The sequence below is a fragment of the Vicugna pacos genome, chromosome 4, assembly GCF_048564905.1.
Source record: "Vicugna pacos chromosome 4, VicPac4, whole genome shotgun sequence".
NCBI lineage: Eukaryota > Metazoa > Chordata > Mammalia > Artiodactyla > Camelidae > Vicugna > Vicugna pacos.
This window is the reverse complement of record NC_132990.1, coordinates 21,415,225-21,443,026: the sequence shown is the minus strand read 5'-3', so window position 1 is coordinate 21,443,026 and position 27,802 is coordinate 21,415,225. Positions and strand designations below refer to the sequence as shown.

Genomic DNA, 27,802 nt, shown 5'->3' with positions numbered 1-27,802 from the left:
TTGCACATTTTTCTTTTCTTTTTCTTTCTTTTCTTTCCCTTCCTTCCTTCCTTTCCTCCTTTTCTTCTTTTCTTTCTTTCTTTCCCAGAAGTGGAATTTCTGGGTTGTATCTGAGTTTTATTTATAACTTTTTGAGGAATCTCCATTCTGTTTTCCATAGTGGCTGCTCCAGTTTACATTCCCAGGAAAGGTGTATGAGGGTTCCCTTTTCTCCACATCCTTGCCAACATTTGTTATTTGTTGTCTTTTTGTTGGTAGCCATTCTGATAGATGTGAGGTGATATCTCATTGTGGTTTTGATTTCCATTTCCCTGTTGAGGGTAGTGTGTTGAGCATCTTTTTTCATTTGCTTGTTGGCTGAATGTGGCTTCTTAAAAAAAAATTCTGTTTAGATCCTCTGCCCATTTTTTAATCAGAATTTTTTTTGGGTGATGTTTAATTGTATGAGCTCTTTCTGCAGTTTGGATATTAACCCCTTATGGGATATATTGTTTGCGAATATTTTCTCCCATTCATTAGGTGCCCTTTTTGTTTTCTTGATAGTTCCCCTCACTGTGCAAAACCTTTTTAGTTTGATGTAGTCCCATTTGTTTATTCTGTTTCCCTTGCCTGAGGACACATACCCCCCAAAATATCACTAAGGCCCTTGTCAAATAGCATATTGCCTTTATTTTCTTCTAGAAGTTTTATGGTTTCCGGTTTTACATTTATGTCTTTAATCCATTTTGAATTTATTTTTGTGAATGATGTGAGAAAGTCCAGTTTGCTTCTTTTGCATGTAATCGTCTGGTTTTCCCAACACCATTTCTTGAAGAGGCTGTCTTTTCTCCACCATATATTCTTGTCTCCTTTGTCATAGATGAGTTGCCCCTATGAGTAGATTAATTTTTGGGCTCTCTCTTCTGTTCCGTTGATCTATGTGTCTGTTTTTGTGTGTGTACCATACTTTTTAAATCACTGTACCCTGAATTACTGTAGCTTTGTAGTATAGTTTGGAATCAGGGAGTGTGATACCTCCAGCTTTGTCCTTTCTCAAGATTGTTTTGGCTATTTGGGGTCTTTTGTGTTGCTGTACAAATTTTAGAATTATTTGCTCTAGTTCTGTGAAAAATGTCATTGGTATTTAATAAGGACTGCATTGAATCTGTAGATTTCCTTGGTTAGTACAATATTAATTCTACCAGTCCACGAGCACTGTTTATCTTTTCATGTTTGTTTTGTCTTCAATATCTTTCATCAGCACCTTATAATTTTCTAAGTACAGATCTTTTACATTCTTAATTAGATTTTTTTCTAGGTATTTTATTCTTTTTCATACAATTATAAATGTTTTCTTAATTTTTCTCTGTGATAGTTGTTCATGTGTAGAAATGTATCCAATTTCCAAATATTCCTTGTGTATTCTGCAACTTTGCCAGATTCATTGATGAGTTCTAGTAAAGTGGTTTTTTTTTTTTTTGCTTGTGTCTTTAGGATTTTCTATGTATAGTATTATGTCATCTGCAAACAGTGACAGTTATACTTCTTCTTTTCCAATATAGGTTCCTTTTCTTTTTCTTGTCTGATTGTTATGGCTAGGACTTTAAATACTATGTTGAATAAAAATGGTAAGAGTGGGCACCCTTGTCTTTTTCTTGATCTTAGCGAAAATGCTTCCAGCTTTTCACCATTGATTATGATGTTAGCGGTGGGATTGTCATATATGGCCTCTGTTATGTTGAGATACATTCTCTCAGTTCTCACTTTGTTAAACATTTTTGTCATAAATGTATGTTGAATTTTGTCAAAAGCTTTTTCTGAAGAGGAATTTTGTCAAAAGCTTTTTCTGCATCTCTTCAGATGATCATTTGATTTTTATTCTTCAGTTTGTTAATGTGGTGTATTACATGATTGATATGTGGATACTGAACCATCCTTGCATCTCTGGCATATGATCCTTTTAATGTATCATTGAATTGTTTGCTAATATTTTGTTGAGGATTTTAGCATCCATATTTATCAGTGATATTGGACTATGTTTGTGTGTGTACACGTATGTGTGATATCTTTGGTTTTGGTGTCATGGTGATGCTGGCTCTGTGGAATGATTTCAGAAGTGTTCCTTCCTCTGCAACTTTTTGGAATAGTTTGAGAAGGATAGGTGTTAACTCTTCCCTAAATGGTTGGTAGAACTTACCTGTGAAGCCATTTGATTCTGGATTTCCGCTTGTTGGGAATTTGTGTGTGTGTGTGTGTTTAAATTACTGATTCATTTTCATTACTGTTAATTGATCTGTTCTTATTTTCTGTTTCTTTCTCATATATCTTCACAGATTGTACATTTCTAGGAATTTGTCCATTTTTTCTAGGTTGTCCATTTTATTGGCACATAATTGTAGGAATCTTGTAAGATCCTTTGTATATCTGTGATGTAGGTTGCAACTTCTCCTTTTTCACTTATGATTTTACTTATTTAGGCCCTCTTTTTTTTTTCTTGATATGACTAGCTAAATGTTTATCTATTTTTACAGTTTTATTGAGATAATTCACATACCACACTTCACCCGTTTAGAGTATGCAATTTAATTGGTTTTTAGTGTAGTCATAGGTTATTCAACTATCACCACAATCAATTTTAGAACATTTTTATCACCTCAAGAAAGAAACACCATACTCATTAGCAGTCATTCCCCATTTCCCCCAAACCCCAGGCCTGGCAGCCAGCCACTTTGTCTTTCTGTAGATTTGCTTATTCTAGACATTTCATGCAAATAGAATCAAACTATATGTGGTCTTTTGTAACTGACTTCTTTCCCTTTGCATAATGTGTCCACAGTTTATCCATGTTGTAGCATGTACAGTACTTGGTTTCTTTTTATTGCTGAACGATAGTTCATTGTATAAATGTACTGCATTTTATTGCTCATCAGTTGATGTACATTTGAACTGTTTCCACTTTTTTTGGTCTGTCATCAGTAACGTTGACAGACATGTATTTAAACATTGTTATTTATGAATTATATTTCAGGTTTACAGAGAAGCTGAAAAGATAGCACAGAGATTTCCTGTATTTTTCTATGGCTAACATTTTATATTACCACAGTACGTTAGTTAAAACTAAAACATCAACATTGTTAAATTGCTGTTGACTAAAATCCAAATTTTATTTTAATTCCACTAATTTTTACATTAATACAAATTGTGATTTTTTTTCTGTTCTGTGGTCCGTTTCAGGATACCACATTGCCTTTAGTGCATATATGTCTCTCTCTCTTAAAATCATGAGTTCATGCTGATACCTTTAATTCCATTCTAAAACATGGATTCTTGTCTTCCATCCCTTATTTATATCTTCCTTTTCTCACAGCAAGAACTCTGGCTTCTAACAATTATTTAGTCATGGAGTACATATAGAATAATTTCAGAATTGCTACAAACATACAGGTATAAAAAACAAGCCTTCTAAGGAAGGGTTAAGATTTCTTTTCAGTTCTTCATGTTAAAGTAAATTGTTCAAAATTTACTTGGATTCATTCTTTTTTCATTCCCTTCTATGTGATTATATTAACAATATGATACACAGTTAGGTTCATTGGTTCACATATCTTTTATGGTAAAGATATTTAACCAGGTCAATTTAGAAAATTTTTTTAATAAATTGGCTGCTTGGAGTTTATTTTCTACTTGGTGCAAGGCACAGTTGTTACGAGGTGTCAGGAAGGCTCTTGTGTGGCTTGGGGGTAAAGAGTGGGGTTCTCTCAACTTCTTTTTTGGTGTTCTGCTGTTTTCATATTAAAGAACCCAACTGTTTCTGGTGGCTGTAGCCTATTTAGTCTGGGCGAGGGAGGAAAGTGGCGGTGGAGTGCTCTTAATGGGCCTACCGCCTTGAAAAGAAGCCTGGCAGCTGGTGGTGGCCACTCAGGACGGGGGCCCAGAGTTGGTTTTGCCAGACTAGCCGCCAAGTGCTGCTTCCCTATGGCTTCCAGAGCCAGGTCACAGGTGATACTGCCGGTGGAGGTCTGGGGGCGATTCTGAGTGCTCTGGGGACTCCAACACTGTGGCCCATGAATGGAAGAGTGGACTTCGTGAAAAAGAAGCTAGTCCACCAGGGTCCGGCTTAGCTTTGGGGAGACCCGAGGGGTGGGGGATGGCTTCCCCAGGGTACTCCACACTTCTGCATGAGCTGTTACTGGAAGTGGAGCCCGGGCAGTGCTGGTAATAGTCGTGGGTGGCCACGAGTGAGCCGTTGGAGGGGATGGCTGCTATTATCTTGCTTGTGGGCTGGTGGAAACCTTGGTGGTGACCTCTTGCAGGCCTCGGTGCACGATCGTAGGTGGTAGGGATGAGGACTCTAGGCCATGGAGCCCATTTGCAGAGGTGACTGCGAGCGACTTCTCCACGACCCAGCCAATAGTTTTTTTAAATGAAATTTAAAATTGTTCTCTTCTAGATACTTAATCTTTAGGGTGAATATATCCTGCTAATGTGTTTTGTTTACTAGTGTTAAAGAATTTTGAATTAGTTGCTAATATTTTAAAACTTGGAGATTTACATAAAAATCCTGATTATTTCTGGCTCCTCTTAAGAAGACAAAAAGGAAGCTATGGTTTTGCCGTTTCTGTTTGGCAGCAGTTGGATGGCTCTGACTAGTAGTGGCTGCTGATGCTCTCTAATTCCCACAACTCTTATGACTCCTTTAAAGCCTTTGTGTTTGCTGCCCTTTACAGCTCTCCTTCTTTACCAAACTTTTAGTTGCAAGTGCAACAGTAGAGAATTAGACTGCTTTGTGTTGTGAAAAAGAAACTGATTTTATCTGAAATGACTGACTTTTTCAGTTTTGTAGTTCTGTAACCCAGCCAGCATAACTGATGTTGATAATGCTTTCTAAATGGCATCACCAAGGCCCTAATTTAAATTGCTTAAATGTAGCAAATAACTTCGATAATATTGTACTTTCTTTGTGGTATAAACAATGTTGGTCATTCATTCTGTATGGTTTGGAACACCAAAGAACACACAGATATTTTTTGAACCTTTAAAAAAATCTTTTTGTTACAGTGAGAGGAACTTTGTAAACTACATTTAGCCTTGTAAGTTAAAGTTAATAATGTTTTGTTGATGTTAACAGTATTTATTTAAATGTATGCCGTTTTAAACAGTAAGGTGAAGTGGATTTTGAAAATTTTTTTATTATTTTTTGGTGGGGGCAGTTAATTAGGTTTATTGTATTTATTTTTGGAGAAGGTACTGGGGATTGAACCCAGAACCTCCTGCATGCTAAGCATGCACTCTACCACTTGAGCTATACCCTCCTTGGATTTTGAAAGATTATCTTGGTTGGAGTTGGAAAATGAAGTTTAATTATTAAACTATATATCTAAGTCTATACAAATTTTTAATATTTTTCCAAAGCTTTTATTAATTTTTAGCAGAGACAAAGAAGGTGATTCATAATGATAAAGGAGTCAGTCAGAAGGATATAATAATTCTAAATGTTTATGCCCTTAATAACAGAGCTTCAAAATACATGAAGCAAAAACTGATAGAACTGAAAGGAGAAATTGACAAATCTATAATTATAGTCAGAGATTTTAATATTACTCTGTTGATAAGTGATTGAACAAGTGGACAGAAAACCAGCAAGGATATAATAGATTTCAAGTTATACGCAGTATGTTCTCTGACCACAGTGTAATTAAGTGAGAAATCAGTAACTGAAAGATTCTTGGAAAATTTCCAAGTATAAAGTTTGGGAACTGATAAACACACTTTAAATAGCCCATTGGTCAAAGAAAATATACTTTTAAGAAGGGGAAATTAAAAGGTAATTTGAACTGAATAAGAAGAAAACCTAACATCCCCAAATTTGTGGGATGCTACTAAAAACATTACTTGGGGAGCATTTTAGCTCTAAATACCTACATTAGAAAGGAAGAAAGATCTCAAATCAGTGACCTTAGCTTCCACCTTCAGATAGTAGAAAAAGCAAGTTAAAGTCTACAAAAACAGAGGAAAGGAAGTTATAGAGATCAAAATAGAAATTAATGAAACTGAAAGCTAGTTCTTAGAGAAGATCAATGAAATTGGCAATTTTATAGCCAGACTGATCAGGTTAAAAAAAAGGGGAAGACATAAACTTGCTGATAACAAGAATGAGAGATGTGACATTACTGCATATTCTACAGATACTAAAAGGATAGTAAGGGAGTATTATGAACAACTTTATGCCAATAAATTGCACAATTTAGATGAAATGGACAAATTCCTTGAGAGAGACTGCCATAGACTGAATGTCTGCCCCCTATTCTTATGTTAAAAACCTTATCCCCAGTGTGATGCTGTTTGGAGTTTGGGGCTTTGGGAGGTGCTTCTGTCATGCAGGTGAAACCCTCACATATGGGATTAGTGTCTTTCTAAAAGAGACCCTAGAGAGGTCCCTGGCTCCCTTCCATCCTGTGAAGTTACAGTGAAAAGATAGCCTTCTATGAACTAGGAATATTGCCAGCTCACTGGACACTGAATCTGCCAGTGCCTTGATCTTGGACTTTCCAGCCTGAAGAACTTTGGGAAATCAATTTACTGTTTATCAGCCACACAACCTATGGTATTCTGGTATAGCAGCCTGAATGGACTAAGACAGACACAAACTGTGAAAGTTTACTCAAGAATAAATAGGTAACCTGTGTTGCCCTGTATGTACTAAAGGAATTGAATTTATAGTTTAAAACCTACCACAGAGAAAACTGCAGACCCAGATGATTTTACAGGTGAATTCTAGCAAACATTTAAGGAAGAAATAATAACAGTTCTATGCAAACTCTTCCAGAAAATTGAAGGGAGGAAATTCTTGCCAACTCATTCTGTGAAACTAGCATTACTTTGATAACAAAATCAGATAAAGACATTACAAGAAAGAAAAAAAAAAACCAAAGAACTACAGACCAGTGTCCCTCATTAACATATATGAAATTTCAAACAAAATTTTAGCAAGTAGAATCCAAGAATATATGAAAAGGATAATATATCATGAGCAAGTGGGATTGATCTCAGAAGTATAGGGTTGGTTAATACCTCAGAAATTAGTCAATATAATTCATTATATTAAAAAACAGGAAAAGAAAAACCATATAATCTCAGTAGATGGAGGAAAAGTGTGATAAAATTCAACATCTCTTCCTGAGAAAAGTCTCAGGAATAGAAAGGAAGTTCCTTAACTTGATAAAGAGCATGTATGAAAAATGTACAATTAACTATTATATTTACTGATAAAAGATGACTGAATGCTTTCTCCATAAGATTATGAACAAAACAAAGATATCTAGTCTCAACATTTCTTTCTCTTCCTCTTTTTAAGCAAAGAAATGTGTATTGAAACAACCTTTCTTCACTTTTGCTCTAACACAATAAACTTAAATACAATTTGAACACTCACTGGGCCATAGATAAATTACTGTTGACATAGTAAATTGGTATATTCTTTTCTAAAGCTAAGAAGATAACATATAGCAGAGTATATAAGCAGGCATTTATATACTCTGATCTAGAAAGGTGACTCCAGGAACTTATTCTGTAGCTTAACAGAAGTTAAAAGTTTAATACGGAGAGGTGTTTATTGATACATTCTCTCTTTAAAAGAAAAAAAAAACTGTGGTAAGATATGCATAACGTAGTATCATTTTAATCATTTGTGTCATTACATGCAGTGGCATTAAATACATTGGCAGTATTGTACAACCATTTCCACTGTCTATACCCAAAACTTTTTCATCATCCCAGCTATAAACTTATACTCACTATTAAAATAACTCTTCATTCTTCCCTCTATCAGCCCCTGGTAACCTCTATTTTACTTTCCATCTCTATGAATTTGCCTGTTCTAGGTACCTCGTATAAGTGGAATCACATAGTTTTTGTCCTGTATCTGGCTTATTTTACTTAAAATAATGTTTTCAAAATTAATCCATGTTGTAACATTTATTAAAATTAGTATCTTTTTATGGCTTAATAATATTCCATTGTATAGATAACCCACATTTTGTTTATCTGTTCGGTGATGGACACTTGGGTTGTGTCTACCTTTTGGCTGTTGTGACTAATGCTGCTATGAGTAATGACGTTCAGTGTCTTTTTGTGCTTATTGGTCATTTGTAGATCTTCTTTGATCAGCATTTTTCTTGAACATTGTACTAGATGTTCTTGTCGGTACAGTATGGCAAGAAAAAGAAAGAAAAGGCATCTCACAAGCAACTTTAGCAAGATTGCATTATACAAGGTCAATATATAAAAAGCAGTTTTATTCTTATATAGTAGCAGTGCGCAAATGGAAATTGAGTTTAGAAGGAAGCAGTATCATTTACACTAGCATAAATTATTAAGTATTTAAGGATAAATCTGACTAAAGGTATGAAAGACTTAAATGTTATAAACTATAAAACACTAATGAGAGAAATTTAAAACAATCTAAATTCAGAGATAAACCTTCTTTATAGGTTTGAAGAATCAATACTGTTAGTTCTCCTTAATTGACCTACAGGTTCAACACAATTCCAGTTAAAATCTGACTAAGCTTTTTTGGTGGGGGTGAGGGGTAGAAATTGACAAGCTGATTCCAAAATGCTTACTGAAATGCACAGGACCTAGTCAAAACAATTTTGAAAAAGAGTTGAAGACTAATACTGCCTGATTTCAAGACTGATTATGAAGTTATAGTAATTAAAACCATATGGTACTGACATATAAACAAATAGATCAGTGGAACAAAATAGAGAATCCAGAAATAAACACATGCATATTGGAGAATTGATTTTTGAACAAAGGTAGAAAAACAATAAAGTAGAGTAAAGATAGTATTTTCAACAGTGGTGCTGGAAAAATTAGATAACTGTATGTAAAAAGTGAATCTTCATTCATACCTCACACCGTATATAAAGAAATAAGTAAAATGGATCATAGATCTAAATGTAAAATTTTAAAGTATTAAGTTTTTAGAGGAAAACATGAGAGAAAACCTTGGTAACCTTGGACTGACAGTGTTTTTTTAGTTTTTTGGGTTTTGTGGGGAGGGTAATTAGATTTATTTATTTGTGTGTTTGATGGCGGCACTGGGGATTGAACCCAGGACCTCGTGCATGCTTAGCATGCATTCTACCACTGAGCTATACCTTCCCCCGACAGTGTTTTCTTAAATATGATACTACAAGCATGATCTATTAAAGAGTAGATTGATAAATTGGACTTGATCAAAAGTAAAAACTTGCTTTTCAAAAGGCACTATAAGAGAATAAAAAGGTAAGTCACACATTGGGAGAAAATATTTGAAAATCATATACCTCATAAATGACTTATCTCTGGAGGACAGAACTTTCAAAACTCTATAATGAGTAAACAAAAAGCCCAGTTAAACAATGAGCAAAAGAGTGAAAAAGGTAGTCAACATCACTAGTCATTAGGAAGATGTAAGTTAAAACTACAGTTAAATATCAGTATAGACATATTAGAATCTAGTCTAATTTAAAAGATTGACCTTATAGAGTGTTGGAGAAGATGGTGAACAGTTGGAACTCTCATATACTGATGTTAGGAATGTAAAATGGTACACTCATTCTAGAAAACTATGTGGCACTTTTTTAAAACTATGTACACCTACCATCTTAGAATTTACCTAAGAAAAATGAAAGCCTATATCCATGAGGCTTATACATGGGTATTCATGACAGCTTTATTTTCAATAGCTCCAAACTGAAAATAACCCAGATGTCTCTTAATATAGGTCAGTGGATAAACATATTGTGGTACATTCAACAGTGGAATATAAAAGGAGTGAACTATTGATATAAACATCATGGATGAATCTCAGAATAATTACAGTGAGCGAATGAAGCTAGACAAAAAGATAATATCCTGTATGCTTTCATTTATATCAATTATAGAAATTAATCTATAGTGACAGAAAGCAGGTCCCTCATTGCTTGTGGAGGCATAATGAAGGAGTACGAGAGTATTTTGGTTGTTGATGGATATGTTCGCTATCTTGATTGTGGTATGTTTTCATGGGTATATACATTTGTGAAAACTTACCAATTTGTACACTTTATGTGGGTTGTTTTTACTGTATAGCACAGGGAACTATATTCAATATCTAGTAGTAACTTACGGTGAAAAAGAATATGAAAATGAATATATGTATGCTTCTATATGACTGAAGCATTGTGCTGTACACCAGAAATTGATACAACATTGTAAACTGACTATACTTATATAAACAAAAAATATATATATATAAAAAGTAAACTAACTGAAGATATATGTACAAAGATGTTAATTGCAACATTTTTGCAATAGAAGAATTTGGAAGCTTTCCGAATAGTCATCAGTTACGAGTAGATGAGTGAATTATGGGGCATCCATGTTAACCTCAGTGAGTTATTACAAATCACCATGTGTTTATGTTGTGTAGTAGGAGCTAACATGGTGTTGTAGGTCAATTACACTTCAAAACAAACAAACAAACTCATTGAAAAAGAGATCAGATTTGTGGTTACCAGAGGCAGGGGCTAGGGGGAGCAGGAATTGGATGAAGGCAGTCAAAAGGTACAAATTTCCAGCTGTAAGATAAATCAGTGCTAGAGGTGTAATGTACACAATGATAAATACAGTTAATACTGCTGTATGTTATATATGAAAATTGTTAAGAGAGTAAATCGTAGGAGTTCTCATCACAAGAAAAAATTTGTTTTCTATTTCTTTAATTTTGTATCTGTATGGGATGTCCACTAAAATTATTGTGGTAATCACTTCATGATGTATGTAAGTCAAATCATTATTCTGTATACCTTAAACTTACATAGTGCTGCAATTATATCTCAATAAAAATGGAAGAAAAGAAAATAAAATATCTTAAAAAAAGAAGACAATCTTCCTCTACAGAATGATAACAATTTGATTATAAATCCACCTGGGGAAGTGTGCTAGTTGTTCATTGTTAACTCTGGAGTATTTTAATTTTAGTGAGTCTGGTAAAGCATTTTATTAATGTCTTTTTTTTCCCCCCCTTTTTCTTTCCTCTAGGAAATATAATAGCAGCCATGATAGAAGACAAAGGGCCAAGAGTGACTGACTACTTTGTTGTGGCTGGTCTCACTGATACGTCTACTCTTTTGGATCAAGAAATAAATCGTTTAGATACTAAGCCAACTGGGCCCAAAGCTCCAATTACAGACATTGCAGTTATTAACAAATCAGCTGGGGAAACAGTACCTGAAGGTTATACCTGCGTTGAAGCCACTCCATCAGCTCTTCAAGCAAACTTGAACTATGGAAGTCTGAAAAGCCCGGAACTGTTCCTCTGTTACAAGAGAGGGAGAGATAAACCACCCCTTACTGACATTGGGTACAGTGACTTATTTTATTTGCTCTAGTGAAGGAAATAAAATTTATTTAAGATGCATGGGAATAGATACTCAAAATCCTTGATAGTTCTATTATGATTACTTTAAGATCAAGTATAGTGAGGTATTACATATCTCTGTCCACTCTTACTGAATTTCTCTGCATTGTACTTGAATCATTTTCCTTTCCAAAGAATATTGAAATGAAGGCATTAGAGCCTGAAATGTGATTTCATTTCTGTTTGTTCTTGTCAGATAAGCTTATTAATTATACATCAAAGAACAAGAAGCTATAATTAAAGAACATGTTTGTAAGGAACTCCTTGGGTTATGTGATGAGTTTTTGTGAAACCCTGAACTCATTTGGCAAAGGAGCATTACTGTTTTAGAAAATGCAATTGTACTGTGTGGTTTGTAGTGCCAGGAGGAAAGTATTTACAGTTTAGAAGGAGTGTAGTTTTCATGAGGTATTTAGTATCTAGTCCACAGCCAATGAAGAACAAACATTCTTTGTAAAAGCCTTTTCCCCAAAAATGTCTACATTGACTCTTCTGTAAATAAGATACGCTTTTAGAATACCTGTAGTATTTTATCATATATACATGTCATGTATGAAGATGTTCTGCTTATTATAATTATCATCAGTTAGTAAAACCGTAGATATTTGAGAGCATCTTGGGAAATATCTGGGATTAATTTATCCATTTATGCAAAGTATGCAGTTGGAATTTTGATGGAGATTGCATTTTAATGGAGACTGCATTAATGTCAGTTTGGGAGAAGTATTGCCATCTTTAAAATACTAAGTCTTCCAACCTATGTGTATAAGTCTTTCATCTGTGTAATTTTATTCTTAAGTATTTTATTTGTTCGGATTCTATTCTAAATGGGATTGTTTTCTTAATTTTCTTTGTGGATTATTCATTGCTGATGTATGGAAGCACAGCTGAATTTTAACTTTATGTGTTAATCTTAGACCCTGCTACTGTGCTAACTTACTCTAATAGCTTTCTTGTGGATTTTGGGGGGATTTTTAATATATAGGATTATACCATCTGCAAATAGAGATAGTTTTAGTCCCTCATTTACATGTTGCTTATGCTCCCTGCCGCCCACCCTGCCCTGGTTAGAATTTACAGCATGGTGTTGAATAGCAGTGATGAAAGCAGGCATCCTGGTCTCATTCCTCATCTTAGGTGGAAGGCTTTCAGTCTTTTCACCATGGAGTATGATGTTAGCTGTGGGCTTTTCATAAATGCCGATTATCATGTTAAGGAAGACCCTTTCTACTCCTGGTTTTATGAGAGATTTTATCATGAAAGTGTGTTGGGTTTTGTCAAATGGCACTTCTTCATTAATTGAGATGATCGCGTGAATTTTTCCTTCATTCTTGTAATGTGATGTATTAACATCAATTGATTTTATGTCTCTCTCTCTTAAGATAACTACAATGCCACACCTAAAAATGATTACATTCTGAATAACGTCATGTATCCAAATTTCCCTGACTGTCCCATGCTGGTTTTTTTTTTTAACAATTGATTGCTGGTTGTTCTATTGATAGTTGTTCAGATGTTAAGAAAGTTAGCTGCTGCATTTGAGCCTACCACTTGTTTTGCTTAGCATTTCCTCCACTATTTGAATAGAGCTCTGATGAAATTATCCTGAGATCCTTATATGTTCAAATTTCCAAAGCCAAAGGATGATTTATCCTTATCTTACATTCCCTTTATGTAGCATCCATTTATCTCCTTTAGTAAAGTCTACCCTTTTAGCTTATCTGATTTTCCTTCAAGTCAGTACAGTTGGGATGGTGGGTCACACAACTTTATCGGGTCATTGGACGTAGGAGCCAGATTAGAAAGGGTTGAGAAACGATTGGAAATTGGAGCAATAGAGGTTTCTTTTTGAAAGCTTGACTTTAAAGGCAAGAGGTGATATTTATGGCCTTGCTATTCATTCAAAGTGTAATCCATGGGCCAGTCTTGTTCTTAGGGCCTGAGGATGTGTTAGACAGTCAGAATCTCGGGCACTGCCGTAGACCTCCTGAACCTGTATCTTAACAAAACCCCCAGAAGCAATGGTTTAGGGTACCTGGAATGTGAGGGGGTATAGAGTCAAGGCCTGTTGCTTTGGTGAATAACATTGTGCAAATACTTACATTTGTGAAGGTGTATTTTCGGGTAGATCCTAGCTGGGTTAAAAGATAAATAAGGCATTATTTTGTTAAATGTTACCAAACTTCCTTCCATTGTGGTTGTGCCATTTTATATTCCCATCAACAACGTATGTGACTGTTTCTTTCCCCAAAGTCCCATCAACAAAGTATGCGATGATGTTTTTGAATTTTTGTCAGTCTCACGGTTGAGAAATGGTATGTCAGAGTAATCTAAATGAGGTTAAATATTTCTTCATGTGTTTAAGGACCATTAACCTTTTTTCTTTTGTGAACTGTTGATGTCTTTTTTAGAAATAGTTTTTTTCTCCTTTTCCTTGATTTTTTTTTAAGGAGATTTTTATGTATTAAGAGGATAAACTTTTTGTTAAATGAGTCATCAAATGTTTTCTTCAAGTTTATAATTTTTTTAAAATATTGAAATATAGTTGACCTAACAATATTATGCTAATTTAAGGTATACAACATAGTAATTCAATATTTTATAGATTATATTCCATTAAAGTTATAAAATATTGGTTATATTCCCTGTGTTGTACATTACAGCCTTGTCATTTATTTATTTAATACCTAGTAATTTGTACATCTTAATCCCTTTTATTTATTTTGGTACTCCCCTTACCTCTCCCCTTATAATTTGTCTTTTCACTTGGCTTATGGTGTTTTTAAGTCATGCAAGGTTTATTTTATGAAGTTTATTTTCTTACTCTTTTATTGCTTCTAGATTTTGCATCATAATTAAACACTTCCCACTGCTAGGTTTTCTTTTAATATAGTATGGTTTCATTCTTTATATTTACATCTGTGATCCACTGGGAGCCCTTTCTGGTGTATAGTGTGAAGTATAGGAAAAAATTTTGTTTTTTTTCCCAAATGGGAGTTTGCTTATTCAAGCTCTGCTTATTAAGTTAAAAAGTCCATCTTTTCCTTAGTGTAATGAAATGCCATGTTTATCATGTAGTAGATTTCTTTTGTGTTCATTGTTCTTTCTGTTTCCTCATTTGCCATTTTAATATTTAGTTGGGCTTTAACAGCTTAATTGAACTATGATTCACATATTATACAGTTCACCTATGTAAAATGTACTATTAAATGGTCTTTAGTATATTCACAGAGTTACGTAGCCACAATCAATTTTAGAACATTTTCATCCCCCTAAAAGAAACCTCGTGCTCTTAGCAGTTTCTCTCCAATACCCCTTCTCACTCTCTAGCCCTAGGCAACTCCTAATTTACTCTGGGTCTCTATAGGCATGCCTGTTCTGGACATTTCATGTAAATGGATACGGTATGTGATCTTTTTTGTCTGGCTTCTTTCACTTAAAATTTTTACAAGGTTCATCCATGTTGTCCCTTGTATCAATACTTGATTTCCTTTTGGTGATCTATGATATTCTGTTACATGGCTGTATTACATTCTGTGTATCCATGTATTAGTTGATGGATATTTGATTGTTTCCACTTTTTAAAAATTTCTCTTGGGTATATACCTAGGAGTAGAATTGCTGGATCATGTGGAAACTCTATGTTTAACCCTTTGAGGAACTGTCAAACTATTTTCCGAAGTGGTTGATTTCGACCAGTAATGTATGAAGTTTACAGTTTTCCTGCAGTCTCACCAAGTTGTTATTATCTGTCTTTTTTATTCCAGCCATCCCAATGAATGTGAAGTGATATCTCATTGTGGTTTTGATTTGCAGTTCCCTAATGGCTAATAGTATATTGAACATATTTTTATATACTTTTGACCATTTGTATATCTTCTTTGGACAAATACCTGTATAGATTATTTGCCCATTAAAAAAAGATGTTTTATTTTTAAATAATTTTACTTATATAGAAGAATTATAAAGATAGTACCAAGAATTTCCATATATCCTTAGCCAGTCTTTTGCCAGTGTCCATTTTTAAATTGTGTTTTTTTTAATATATTGATTTGTAAGTGTTCTTTACATTTTCTGTAAAGAATTTCCTAATTAAATGTATGATTTACAAGTATTTTCTCACATTCTGTGGGTTATCCTTTCACTTTCTTGATGGTATCAGTTGTAGCATGGAAGGTTTTAATTTTAATGAAGTCCAGTTTATCTATCATTCTTTTGTCATTTGTGTTTTTGGTGTCATGTACAAGAAGGCTTAGTCTAACTCAAGGCCACAAAGATTTATTCCTATGATTTTTCTAGGAATTTTAGCTCTTACATTTAAGTGTTTGATCCATTTTGGGTTTTCTGCTGTGTAGTGTAAGGAAGGGATCCAACTTTATTCTTTAGCACTTGGATATCCAGTTGTTCCAGCACCATTTGTTGAAAAGACTTCTTTTCCCATTGATTTATTTTGCCAGTCTTGTCTAAATCAATTGACTGTAAGTGTACAGGTTTGATTGCAGACTGTCTGTGCTATTCCATTGATCTGTATGTCTGTCCTTACACTAGTACCACACTGTACTGATGTGCAGATATGTAGTACATTTTGAAGTGGGAAAGCGTGAATCCTCCAAGTCTGTTCTTTTTTTCCAGATTGCTTTGGCCTATAACTGGGTCCCTTGCACTTACACATAAACTTTGAGATCATACTGCCTTTTTTTACAAAAGCAGGCAGCTAGAATTTAGATAGTAATTGTGTTGACTCTGTAGATCTATTTGGGGAATATTGACATCTCACTGATATTAAGTCTTCTTATCCATGACCATGAGATGACTTTTTCTTTATTAGCTCATTTCTAATTTCTTTAAACAGTGTTTTGTAGTTTCAGTCAAAGGATTTTTAAAGGTAAAATTTTGACCGGAATTAGGAAGGAAAATTATGTGGAAACATCTGAATACTTGATAAAACTTGTGAGACTTGACCTAAGGATGTTTGTTGTATGCTCCTTTTTTGTTTCATATGTTTCTTGTTATAAGCAATAAAAAATCAGGTTGTTTGATCTTATTTGTACTTCCTAAAGCTATATTCTATTGTTGAAAATAGTAGTTAAGAAATTTATAATTCCCAAAGTATAGTAATTTTAGTTTTGGTTTGCAATTAAGATTTGGAAAACAGTAGGGAAGACCAAAATAAATTTTTTTTTTGTTCTCAAAGAGAAAACCAGCTTTAACCTGAAAGTGTTCACCTATTTATTTACTTATTTCTCCCCTCCCTGCCATGCAGAGTTCTGTATGATGGGAAAGAAAGGCTTATTCCAGGATGTGAAGTGATACAAGCCACACCTTACGGTCGCTGTGCCAATGTCAACAACAGTTCAACTACTTCACAAAGAATCTTTATCACTTATCGAAGGGCTCCTCTAATTCGACCCCAGAATTCCTTGGCTGTAACTGATATCTGTGTTATTGTAACCAGTAAAGGAGAAACCCCTCCTCATACTTTCTGCAAAGTTGACAAAAACTTGAATTGTGGAATGGTAAGAATAAAGTTTAATTTCTAAAATTTCATATGAAAACCGAAAAAAATATTTTTTTAGAATCCTGTTTTTTATTGTGTGTATTTTTTACTCTCAGTTTATATTTTCATGATTGTTTTTATTGTTTTTAGCTTTCTAATTTTTATGGTTCATAATGACTTACAAAATCCTTAGCTCTCTGATGTTTTAGAATAATTTCATCCAGAAGATACATACTTAAAGTCAGATCTGTTTTTTTTTTTTTTTTGCTACCTGCTGAATTGCCTATGTTACATTAATATAGAGGTTTTATTAGCTTTGGAATTTCAGTGGTGTTGTCAAGGACAACTGCAAGGAGACTGGGTCAAGACTTCCCCTATATTTATTTTAAATATTGTAGTTTTACATGCTAATGAAGAAGAAAATGCAACATATACATTTGATTTATAGTTTTATGACTCTAGAGTTTACTGTTGGGTTACATTTACTTTGAAGAATGTTTAAATTAAGCCAATATTAGCTTAAATGAGGTATAGGCAGAGATGACCCATGCACCCACGGCTATTAGTCAACACTGGTTTGCCTCTGGAGAGAATGACTTCATAGAACCCTAGTGACCCCAGTCTTTCCTAGTTGGGGCTCTAGCACCCACTCTGTTTCGTGTTGTCTCTTTCAAATAGAAGCAGCCTCTCGGTGATTACAGAATTTTAAACTTTTTGAAACAGCCTTTGCATCAGTTTAATTTTTATAGCAATATTTTTTTACTCTTTTTAGTGTTTCAATTTCATGTTTTGCTGTGTTGTATACTACATAGTCTGTTTGATAAACATGTTTTAAATAGACTTCCCTGAATAATCAAAATCTTTGGAAGACATTCAGCAATATCAATTTATTTTCACCTTTTTGTCTTTTTTAAACCTAATTTATATTTTACAGTGGGGTTCCAGTGTGTTTCTGTGTTATAAGAAGTCTGTGCCTGCTTCTAATGCAATAGCATATAAAGCTGGTAAGTACATTTAAAAAAGTGGTTTCTGCTACTGTAGGACTTGTTGTACATTAACATTTGGTTAGAAGAGACAGTATATGCTTCCTTATGCAGTATTGGAATTCATCTATTCATAAATTGAATTATCTATAACCTTAGCATGTAAAGGCATAAGTTTTCTTAAATATATTACATACTTACAAGATATATTAATGTTACCCTTCACCAACAAAAATACCGTATTAATTAAACAGAAACTTCTATCCCAAGCAAGCATTTGTGAAATAAACATTCAAGATTTTAGTCTACACTAATAGACTTAACAATTGAGTGAGAAACCGCTTACTCTCTGCGCTTTTATATTTTGACAATCAGAAGGGTGTCAAACTGCATCTTTACTTCTTATATTTCCTTCTCTTATCTCTGTGTGTCTGATTTGAAACCACATGTTACTTGCCATGAAAGGTGGACTTGCTTCCTTTCTCACTTGTTGCAAAGAATCAGCTAAATGGAGGAGAGAAGGGCCTGAGAAACTTTTCTGCCATGAAGTGTTTGAGAAATGTATCGCCACATTCTAACTGCACAGTAAAGTGTCAAGGGCTGTAAAGATTTAAGTGTGACCTCTTCATCCCACTGGTATGGTGGGATAAAAACTGAAAATACAGGTATGCTCCAGTTGTAAATAGAAGAGATACTGGAATACTTTGTGAAAAGCAGTGTCAGTTACTTTTTGATTGTGCACAATTTTTGGAATAAAGTTTTACTTCAGGGAAGTCAGGCAAATCCATTTTTGAGAAATCTTAGTTGTCCTCATAAAGATATTCATACTAATGAATCAAACCATTTAATTTATAATATAAAAATAAAGGCAACAACTAACAAGTTTCAGTATCACTTTAAAATGTTCTGTTACTATTGCTGTAATGTGTTGATTATATGTGATTTCTTTAAAATTTTTTTTTCTTTTTGGTGGGGAGAAATTGTTACTTAAAGAAAAACTTATAGAAACAAGTTTTGTGAATGTATTCAGGTATTTGATATGAGACACATATTTTAGAATACAGAATTTTGGAGACTGAATTTTGACTCAAAATTCTGCTACTAATTTTCAAGTGTATAACTTCAAGGTAGTCTGTGCATTGGAGATGTCAGAGGCTAATGAACTGTTGCCATGTGGGTACTTTAGACCACGGGGGCTTTGTTATGCTTCTCAGAGTGCCCCTGCTCCTGCTTCCTGAATCTCACGTACTCTCTGCTTAGTCACAAGGGTTTCTGGCTCATTGACTTTTCATATTGCATGTCTTTTCACTGCTTCTCTCTCTAGACAAGTTTAGGGGCTGTGATAATTTCTGTTGCTTTGGTATTATTTCATAATACTGGTCCCTTCCCTGAATTTTTTTTTCTTTTATAGAAGAATAACTGAAAAAGTTGGCAAATTTTCCTGTATGTTTCTTTACCACTCTCCATAAGATGTTGGCAGTATGCACGGAAAATACATTAAGGTTGATGATCCTGTTGAATAGTTTTAACTAGTGTATTTAATACATATTAATGTTACAATGAACTGTAAGTCCATGAGTAAAAATAAATGGTAAATTTGTTCATTTATTTTAATTTCTGATATGCAAGAGAAATAGTGATTTTGAAACTTCATACCTAAATATTTCCATAAAATTTGCCATTAAATTATTCTTTTAATATGTATCACATATAATTTGTGCAATTAAAAGAAATTTATCATTGTCTCCTTTCTCCAAAAGGTTTAATTTTTAGATATCCAGAAGAGGACTATGAATCATTTCCACTGTCGGAATCTGTACCTCTCTTCTGCCTTCCGATGGGAGCTACAATTGAATGTTGGGATCCTCAGAGCAAATACCCACTGCCGGTTTTCTCAACTTTTGTCCTGACAGCCTCTTCTGCTGAAAAGGTTTTTTTTTTCCTATTTTGTTCATGTTTTTTGTTTTGTCTTATTTTTTTTCTTTCTTTTAGAGTGAAAGCAGTTTGATTCAGGGAGATACACATGCTATGGACAGTGTGGGCCATCTCAGAAGGCAAGAGAGGCCTATTTTGTCCATGTTTTTAATCCCATAAAAAGATTAATATGAGATAAAGTCTTATTTGAATGTTAGGATTATTTGCACATAATACATTTCAGTTTAAATTTGTACTGTAAATCCCAAAGTGAGAAGTCAGCATGAAAATTGCTATCAGGTTGCTGATAACCTCTGGAATGCCTATAGAAGCAAATATAAAGTCTCTCTGGAGAGGAACCCCCAAAACCCAAGCCTCAAGATGAGGTTCTAGTAAAAGTTAGAAGACATAGAGACCATAGGAATAGTCAACAGGACATAATCAGAGCTGGGTTAGACGCTTAAGGCATTGAAATGATAGCATGACCATATCATAGATACTATAAATGAATATATAATTGAAATGATTTAAGACCTAATAGAGGGGCTCAGAACATTAGGGAAAGGGCAGAATGTTTTGAAAAATGAATAGACAGGTTGAATAAAGAATCAAATGTCTAGAAATGAAAAGCATGGTCCTTAAAATTTAGTGAATGGTTTAAACAGCAAATAAGACATACTTAAAGGGAGAATTAATGAGATGGAAGATTGGTTACTTCAAGTGTGGCACAGAAAAACATAAAATAGAAAAGGGGTTTAAAAATGTACAAGATAGAATCAAAAGGACCAATAGATATTTAGTGCATTTCAGAAGGAGAGACTAGAAAAGGGAGAGTCAACATTTTAAAAGCTAGTGGTTGGCTGAGAGTTTTCCAGGGTTGATAAAAATTGATTTTTCAGGATAAAGATACACTGAAACTTCAGCAGAAAAAAATAAAAATATAAGACCACCTTTAAATAAGTATTATAGTAAAAGTAGAACACCAAAGACAAAAAAGAACCAGAAAGAGAAGACATACTTACTTTCAAAAGGATGACTATTAATTGATGGCTAATTTCTGAGCTACGACAGTGAGAGTAAGAAGATAAGTAACGTTAAAATTGACAGAATTAGCAAAGATAGTTTAAACAATATGCAGAAAGCACTAGCCATAAAAGAAAAGATGAATAGTAGGACCTCATTGGAATTAAGAACATGTGTTCATTCAAAGATACCAATAAGAAGTTGAAAAAGCAGACTCCAGACGGGAGAAAGTAATGTGACACTGTATGTGTTCCATAGGGGTTTATATTTCAGAATATTTAAAGAACTGCTGCATTATCAGCAAGAAAAAGAAACAACCCTGTGGCTCAGCAGTTATACTCCTGAGCATATTCCAAGAGAGAGGCATTTATATATCCTTCAAAAGACGTGTGTATTTGTATACTTTATTTGTAATAGCTAGAAATTCAAAACATGTGTAAAGTAGTGATAATGACATAGAATGATAATTTAGAGTGAAAAAGAGATGGCGAAAAAAACAACATTAGGAAATAAAAAGTAAATAAAACTCAGATCTAGTAGAAATTTAAAAATTAAAGAGTTTCTTAGGAAGTTTGATAGAATAATCAGTTTTATTGAAAAGTATAACTAACCAAGGCTAACTCTTATGGAACAAATGAAAATACATCTGTGTCCTTATTCTACAGTCTACAAGTTTATAGCCACTGTATTAAAGATGATAATGAAGGTTAAGTGTCTAGTACAGTGTCTGGAACATAGTAAAATACTCAACAAATGAATTCCAATATTATATTAACTGGATTGCTTACAACTAAGCTACCTCTTTAGCTTCATGATCATTTATAGTTTCTCTCATTGAAAGCAATAAATATAAACGAGTATTTTATGATTTTCAAACATTTAAGAGTTACCAAATGTACTTTGACCAGTAGAGAACAACAAAGCCTTATTGAGATGGTTTTGTCATATTGCTTGTTTTAAAAATCTCTGAGATCACTTTGAAATAATTGTCTCTGGGAGTGTTGTCTTTATAAAGACAAGGGTTGATATGATATATATGATATATATGCAGATTTATATACACACATATATAGTGACTAAATAGTTATAAGATTTATAAAAGTATACTTATCTATCTCCAGAACTTTTTCATCACTGTAAACAGAAGCTTCCTTCACCCTTACCCTAAGTCTTGGTAACCTTTTCTATCTTTCTCTACCAATATATCTATTCTAGGTAGCTCAGATAAATGAAATCATATAATATTTGTCCTTTTGTGTCTGGCTTATTTCACTTAGCATAATGTTGTCATGGTTCATCCATGTTGCAGTATTTATCAGAATTTTATTCCTTGTTAATGATGAATAACATTCCTTCTCATATATATACAGTCAGCCCCCTGAATCCTTGGATGCAGAACCTGTGGATAAGGAGGGCCGATTGTACTACATTATATTATAAGGGACTTGAGCATTCGTGGATTTTGGTATCCACTGGGGGTTCTGGAATTAATCCCCCTCAAATACTGAGGGACTCCTGTATTACATTTTGCTTATCCATTCATCTGTTGATGGACATTTGGATTGTTTGAATCTTTCCATTATTGTGAATAATGCTGCTATAAACATTGACATACAGATATTTGTTTAAGTCCCTGTTTTCCGTTCTTTTTGGTATATCTGTAGGAGTGGAATTGCTGGATCATATGGTAATTGTTTGTTTAACTTTTGGAGGAACTGCCAAACTGTTTTCCACAGTAGCTGTACCATTTTATATTCCCATCAGCAATGTTTGAGATTTTTTTCCCCATTTATCTATCATATGTACTCTACGCAAATATTTCTTTTGGAACAAGAGAAAAAGAGAAATTAATTCTTAAAAACAAACTCATATTTTTTTAACAATACTTTTACTCTCTGTAGGTATATGGAGCTGCCATCCAATTTTATGAACCTTACTCTCGAGAACTTCTCACAGAGAAACAGCTTGTGCAACTGGGCCTGCTGACACCTGTGGAGAGAAAAGTGGTCTCCAAATCCATCAATTCAAACAAATGCATTTGTTTACTCTCACACTGGCCCTTTTTTGAAGCTTTTAGAAAATTTCTCATGTTTATCTACAAACTTTCTGTGTCTGGACCACATCCTCTTCCCATTGAAAAGTATGTATAATGACTCTTGAGGGATGTCTGGTGGAAAAATTGGATGTGTTTATACACATTTCATTGTTTCCCTGACTGGAAGCGTCAGAGTTGAATGGAAAGGAGCATAAAAGTCATCCTACTTTTTACTTGCTCCCTTCTTCACCTTAGTCATTGACTCTGAATTTAAAATTGAGGACTGGTAGTGAGGATGACCATATAATCATCTTCTGGGAGTTCAGCTGAGAAAAGAACTTATATATAATATTGTATTTTGTGTGTTCTTCCTATTCATTCTTGAATAACTAAGAGAAAAGTGACTGTTAATACACACACCCACCCCACCCCACCCCAAACATCCAAATGTTCCAAGTTAAAACATTTCTAAACTGATGTAGGAATTAATAAGGGTGAGTCTATTTATATTAAAAGTGAAGCTTTGGTTTTGGCATTGATAGAATTCTGGATGTTTTCCCTTTGATTTGTGATTTCCTTCATTACATTTTATAAGCAAGAAACGTATGTTGGATCCACTGTCTCTTTAAAACCACATCTTTTCTGACTTCTAGTGGCACATTGATTTGATTATTATAGTAAATAACTTATGTACCCTGCTAAAAAACCAAGTTAGGAGCTTTGTGGAAACATGTTATAGTATGCATAAACATACAGACTTTTCTTATAATTTCCAAAATTTCACATTATAGCAGAAAGAATATCAGTAAAGTGTACTAGTTTAGTGGAATAGACAGGGGCAGTTATCTGTAGGTTTTAAAATAATGCTGCTGAAAAATCAACTTTAAAAAATAGTAAAGTGTTGTGCATAAACTTACACAATTTGGCATAGCAGTATGGTTTCAGCTTTCATGTTGTATTACTGGAATGCCAGTCTAATGGTTCATAATTCTAGATTTAACTTTCAGTGGTCAGATTAAAAGTTGTTAGAAGTAAATTTAATGTTGATAAATTAGCAGCCTTTGAAAAAGTAAGGTTCTGTAAATAGTCTGTGAAAATAGAATGAGTGTATGTGATTTTTTTTTTCAGTTGAAGTAACTAATACTTTGCATGTTAGTGGATTCTAAGAGCTCAAAACTTAAGAAGTATTATTAATAGGTGGAGAAATAGGACAAGTGGTTTGCTCAAAGTTATAGTAAAAGAACTATATTATTTTAATATTAACTAGTAAGATTAAATTCTGTATTACTTTTGATTCATTATATCACTATTAGTTACTCCCCATACTGGTACTGATAACCAGGGCAATAAATATTATCTTCTTTCATGGAAACTATTCATGTTACTCTTTATTTTCTTGATGATAATAGGGTATATAAGTATGGACTTTTAATCAGGAAGTACAGTGCATCTCAGAAGTTGAGTGGAGTGAGTACATGTATTTACACCAAGTACATTTGTTTATTTAGCTTAAGTTTTAGGTGAGTTTGTCAGATCTGGGGTGATATATAATATGTAAGATTTGTTAAAAAATCTGTGAAGCTATTTATTTCTATTCTAGAAAAGTAATTATCTTTATATTAAAATTTTTTCTAGGCACATTTCACATTTTATGCAAAACATCCCTTTTCCTTCACCACAAAGACCAAGAATCCTGGTACAGGTAATCAAAAAAGAGTATATTTGAGGGAAGCGCTGCATAAATTCATTCCGATCACTGCAGGGTGGATTCTGTGGCCCTTTGGGTTTAAGGTGGAGCAATAGGCACTCATAAAGTCCTTGCATTTCCTGTATTTTATGTCTTCAATGAACATCCTTTTTACTTTTTTTTTTTAAATTTTGGATGTTCAGAATTGCAGTAATTATAATACTTGGTTCATGACATCATTGGTCCATGTGTGACCTTTATGTACCTGATTTTAATAATGTAAAACCCAGACTTAGGTTATGGCATGTTTTTAATATTGGAGTATTTAATAAATATTAGATATGAAATGGATTATGGTTGGAGGGTGAAAGTGAAGTAGTCTGTAATAGCGCTCTTCAAACTATCTGTTTTAAAGGACCAGTTTCTTTTTATTTCTAGTCAGTGGCAGACCTATATAAATATACAGCTTGTCACATATGTAGCTTACCATGTGAGATCCGTATAGACATGAACAGGTCTATAACCTGTCCAGTGACGTGAGTTTACTGATGGTGTACTTGGATGTGAGAGCAGAGTTACACTGCCATAAAAGTTTCTAAATGGCTCACTCTCTATGTATATACTGTCTGTTCCTAGACCACTAACAGTCTATAGCCTCGCCCTTTGAGTAGCACTGATCTATAGAAGCAAGGTATTTTAAAATTTTTGCTAAGATGGTTATCAACATTATATGTGATATGGTAGCATTAAATCAAATACTGTTAATTTTAAATGTTCTTCAGTTCAGCAAAGTATTAATATATGTTAAGCAGTTTCCAAATATAGAGTAAATAAATTTGAGGCTTTAAAAGGCAGTTACTCCATAATTTTTAAACAATTGTATTTTAACCAATTAATTGAATCAGAATTCAGTTCAATTAACCACTTAATTAAAAAGAACTAATTCAGGACCTCTAAGTAAATACAGCTATTGTTCTATATTTTAGTACATGTTTCCAAAACTGTATCAGTCTGCATATTAAACTATTTTCCATTTTACCCTTGATCTAAATATTTAGGTTTCAGAATTGGCTTGTTTAATTAATTAATTAATTTTGTTTTTTTAAGCTATCAGTCCATGATGCGTTAATATTGTCACAGCCAGTTTCTACACCTTTACCACTAAGGTAATTAATAGTATCTAAAATGATATATTTATTCACTTGGAGCAGAATGCTTTAAAACATTTTAAGGGTTCGGGTAATACAGTTGTGTAATTTTTACAGTTGTGCAAGCATAGCCTTAATGTTTCAAACTGATAGCTGGGTGGATGGCAAGGCCATCCACCGTTTTAAAATGGAACACTTAAGAGAGTTAACAATATTGGATGTAGGGAATACCTTCCTCTTCCTCTCCTCTCTCCTCCCATATCCAGTTAATAACTAAATGTTCAAAGTGAACTGATTTTACCTCCAAAAAGTCTCAGATCTGTTAGCTTCTTTTCATCTGCATCACTAGTCCAGACTAACATGATCTGTCACCTGGACTACTTCATTGTTAACCTTTTAGTTAGTAACCTTGCACTCTTTCAGTTTTTTCCACACTGTAGCCAGTGTGTCCTTTTGAGAATGCAAGTATAAATGTTTGAGAATGCAAATATCATTTTTATTTCAGGTATACTCTCTTGTTGTGTTCACTCCCTCCCCCTATACTTTAGTCACAATAGATTTATTTCAGTTTCTTGAACATGACAGTTGCTTTTTCTTGCCTCAGGACATTTGCATATATTGTCTGTGCCTCCAACCCCTACATCCTTTCTTTTGAGCTCAGCTCAAATGGTTGTTCTTTGGGAAAATCTTTCTTGATAAATGCCCCTTTGTTATCAAAGAATGAGTTTGAATCATTCTCTTATACCATCTCATTGCATTTGCTCCTTTTCAGTGATAACTAAATGAGAACTTGAAATTAATATTAGATTCTAAATTGTTAATATGTAGGAAATAATTTAATAAACAAATCTTAACACATTTTAGAGAAATAGTTCATAATTCCTCTTTTTCTCTATTTTTCTAGTGGAGCCAACTTTAGCACCTTGTTAATGAATTTGGGTCCTGAGAATTGTGCAACACTGCTGCTCTTTGTTTTACTTGAGTGTAAAATTTTGCTACATTCTCTCAGGCCAGCTGTGTTGACTGGAGTAGCCGAAGCTGTTGTAGCTGTAAGTATAGAATTTTCATTTTAGTACAAAATTCTTGACAGGATTATTACTTTAAAGGGAAATTTCCTTAAATGAAATCAGCTCTGAAATTACCAGTAGAAGTTACATAAATGTAATAGGGTGGCAAAGAGAAATACTTAAAAGGAAAAGTGATTTTTATTTGAGAGAAAATGTCAGTTTCTAATTTTTCATATTTTAGAGTTGTTCAGAGAATCTATATGATTACATAATAATAAAACTTGTGAATGAAGCTTATATTAAATGAGAGGCTCTGGCCAATTTCAGTTGCCCTAAAATTATATACATGAATTACATAACTAATTTCTCCCAATTATAACTTTTAATCATTGCAAGCCAATAACATGGGAAAATCTAGATGATTGTGAAATTGGATAATGTACAAATGCTTAGTTATTGTGTAAACAAATAAAAGTTACATCAAGTCCTCCCCTGTTTTAAACCCTTTTTGATGGCTTCCCATTGCAATTAGAAAGAGGTCTGCTCAGATAGGGCTTTAAAGGTCATAGTATAGAATTTTGGATGTTTCATTTTTCTAACCCTATTTTCCATTATTAGTTTAATTTAAAATAGTTGATTCTCTTCTCTTCCTTTCTCCATTTTAAGAATGTAACTGTTACGGAAATAATGATCTAAGTCTCTTTCACTCCTGTGTCCTCAGCACTTGTCACAGTTAAAGAGCGTGGAGTAAACATTCAATAAATACTTGTTAAATTAACAAATAGGATAGCCTCCAAGATCTTAATCTGGTCAGGGAAATGCTGCTAGGACTGAAAATAGTAATAAACATTTGAGATGGTTTATAGGGGGCAAAAATGCTAATTACATACCAGTTTTCCAAGCCTCCACAGTTGCATGTGTCAGCAAAAGCTGTTACAACATGAAAATATTTGTTAATGGACTGACCGGTTTTATAAAGTTCCCACTCCTTCCTTTAAAAGTTTAGTGTTTATCTATGCCCCTCTGTCTGAATCTTTGTGGCCCACTCTCTTGAAAGTGAAATTGGAAGCCTTATTAAAATGC

General features: G+C 33.7%; 1 protein-coding gene across 3 annotated transcripts in view; it reads left to right on the top strand.

Moving 5' to 3' along the window:
• The window catches only part of DENND4C (DENN domain containing 4C), a 94,693-nt gene that overhangs the window by 14,629 nt on the left and 52,262 nt on the right, over nt 1–27,802 (top strand). For all 3 annotated transcript variants that reach the window (XM_072959344.1, XM_072959343.1, XM_072959345.1), the window contains exons 2-9: nt 11,047–11,368; nt 16,689–16,941; nt 17,857–17,926; nt 19,666–19,835; nt 22,744–22,982; nt 24,513–24,579; nt 25,672–25,730; nt 26,617–26,761. In XM_072959344.1, the coding sequence (XP_072815445.1) occupies nt 11,064–11,368; nt 16,689–16,941; nt 17,857–17,926; nt 19,666–19,835; nt 22,744–22,982; nt 24,513–24,579; nt 25,672–25,730; nt 26,617–26,761 (1,308 nt within the window). In that variant the 5' untranslated portion in view covers nt 11,047–11,063. The remainder of the gene's footprint in view (nt 1–11,046; nt 11,369–16,688; nt 16,942–17,856; nt 17,927–19,665; nt 19,836–22,743; nt 22,983–24,512; nt 24,580–25,671; nt 25,731–26,616; nt 26,762–27,802) is intronic.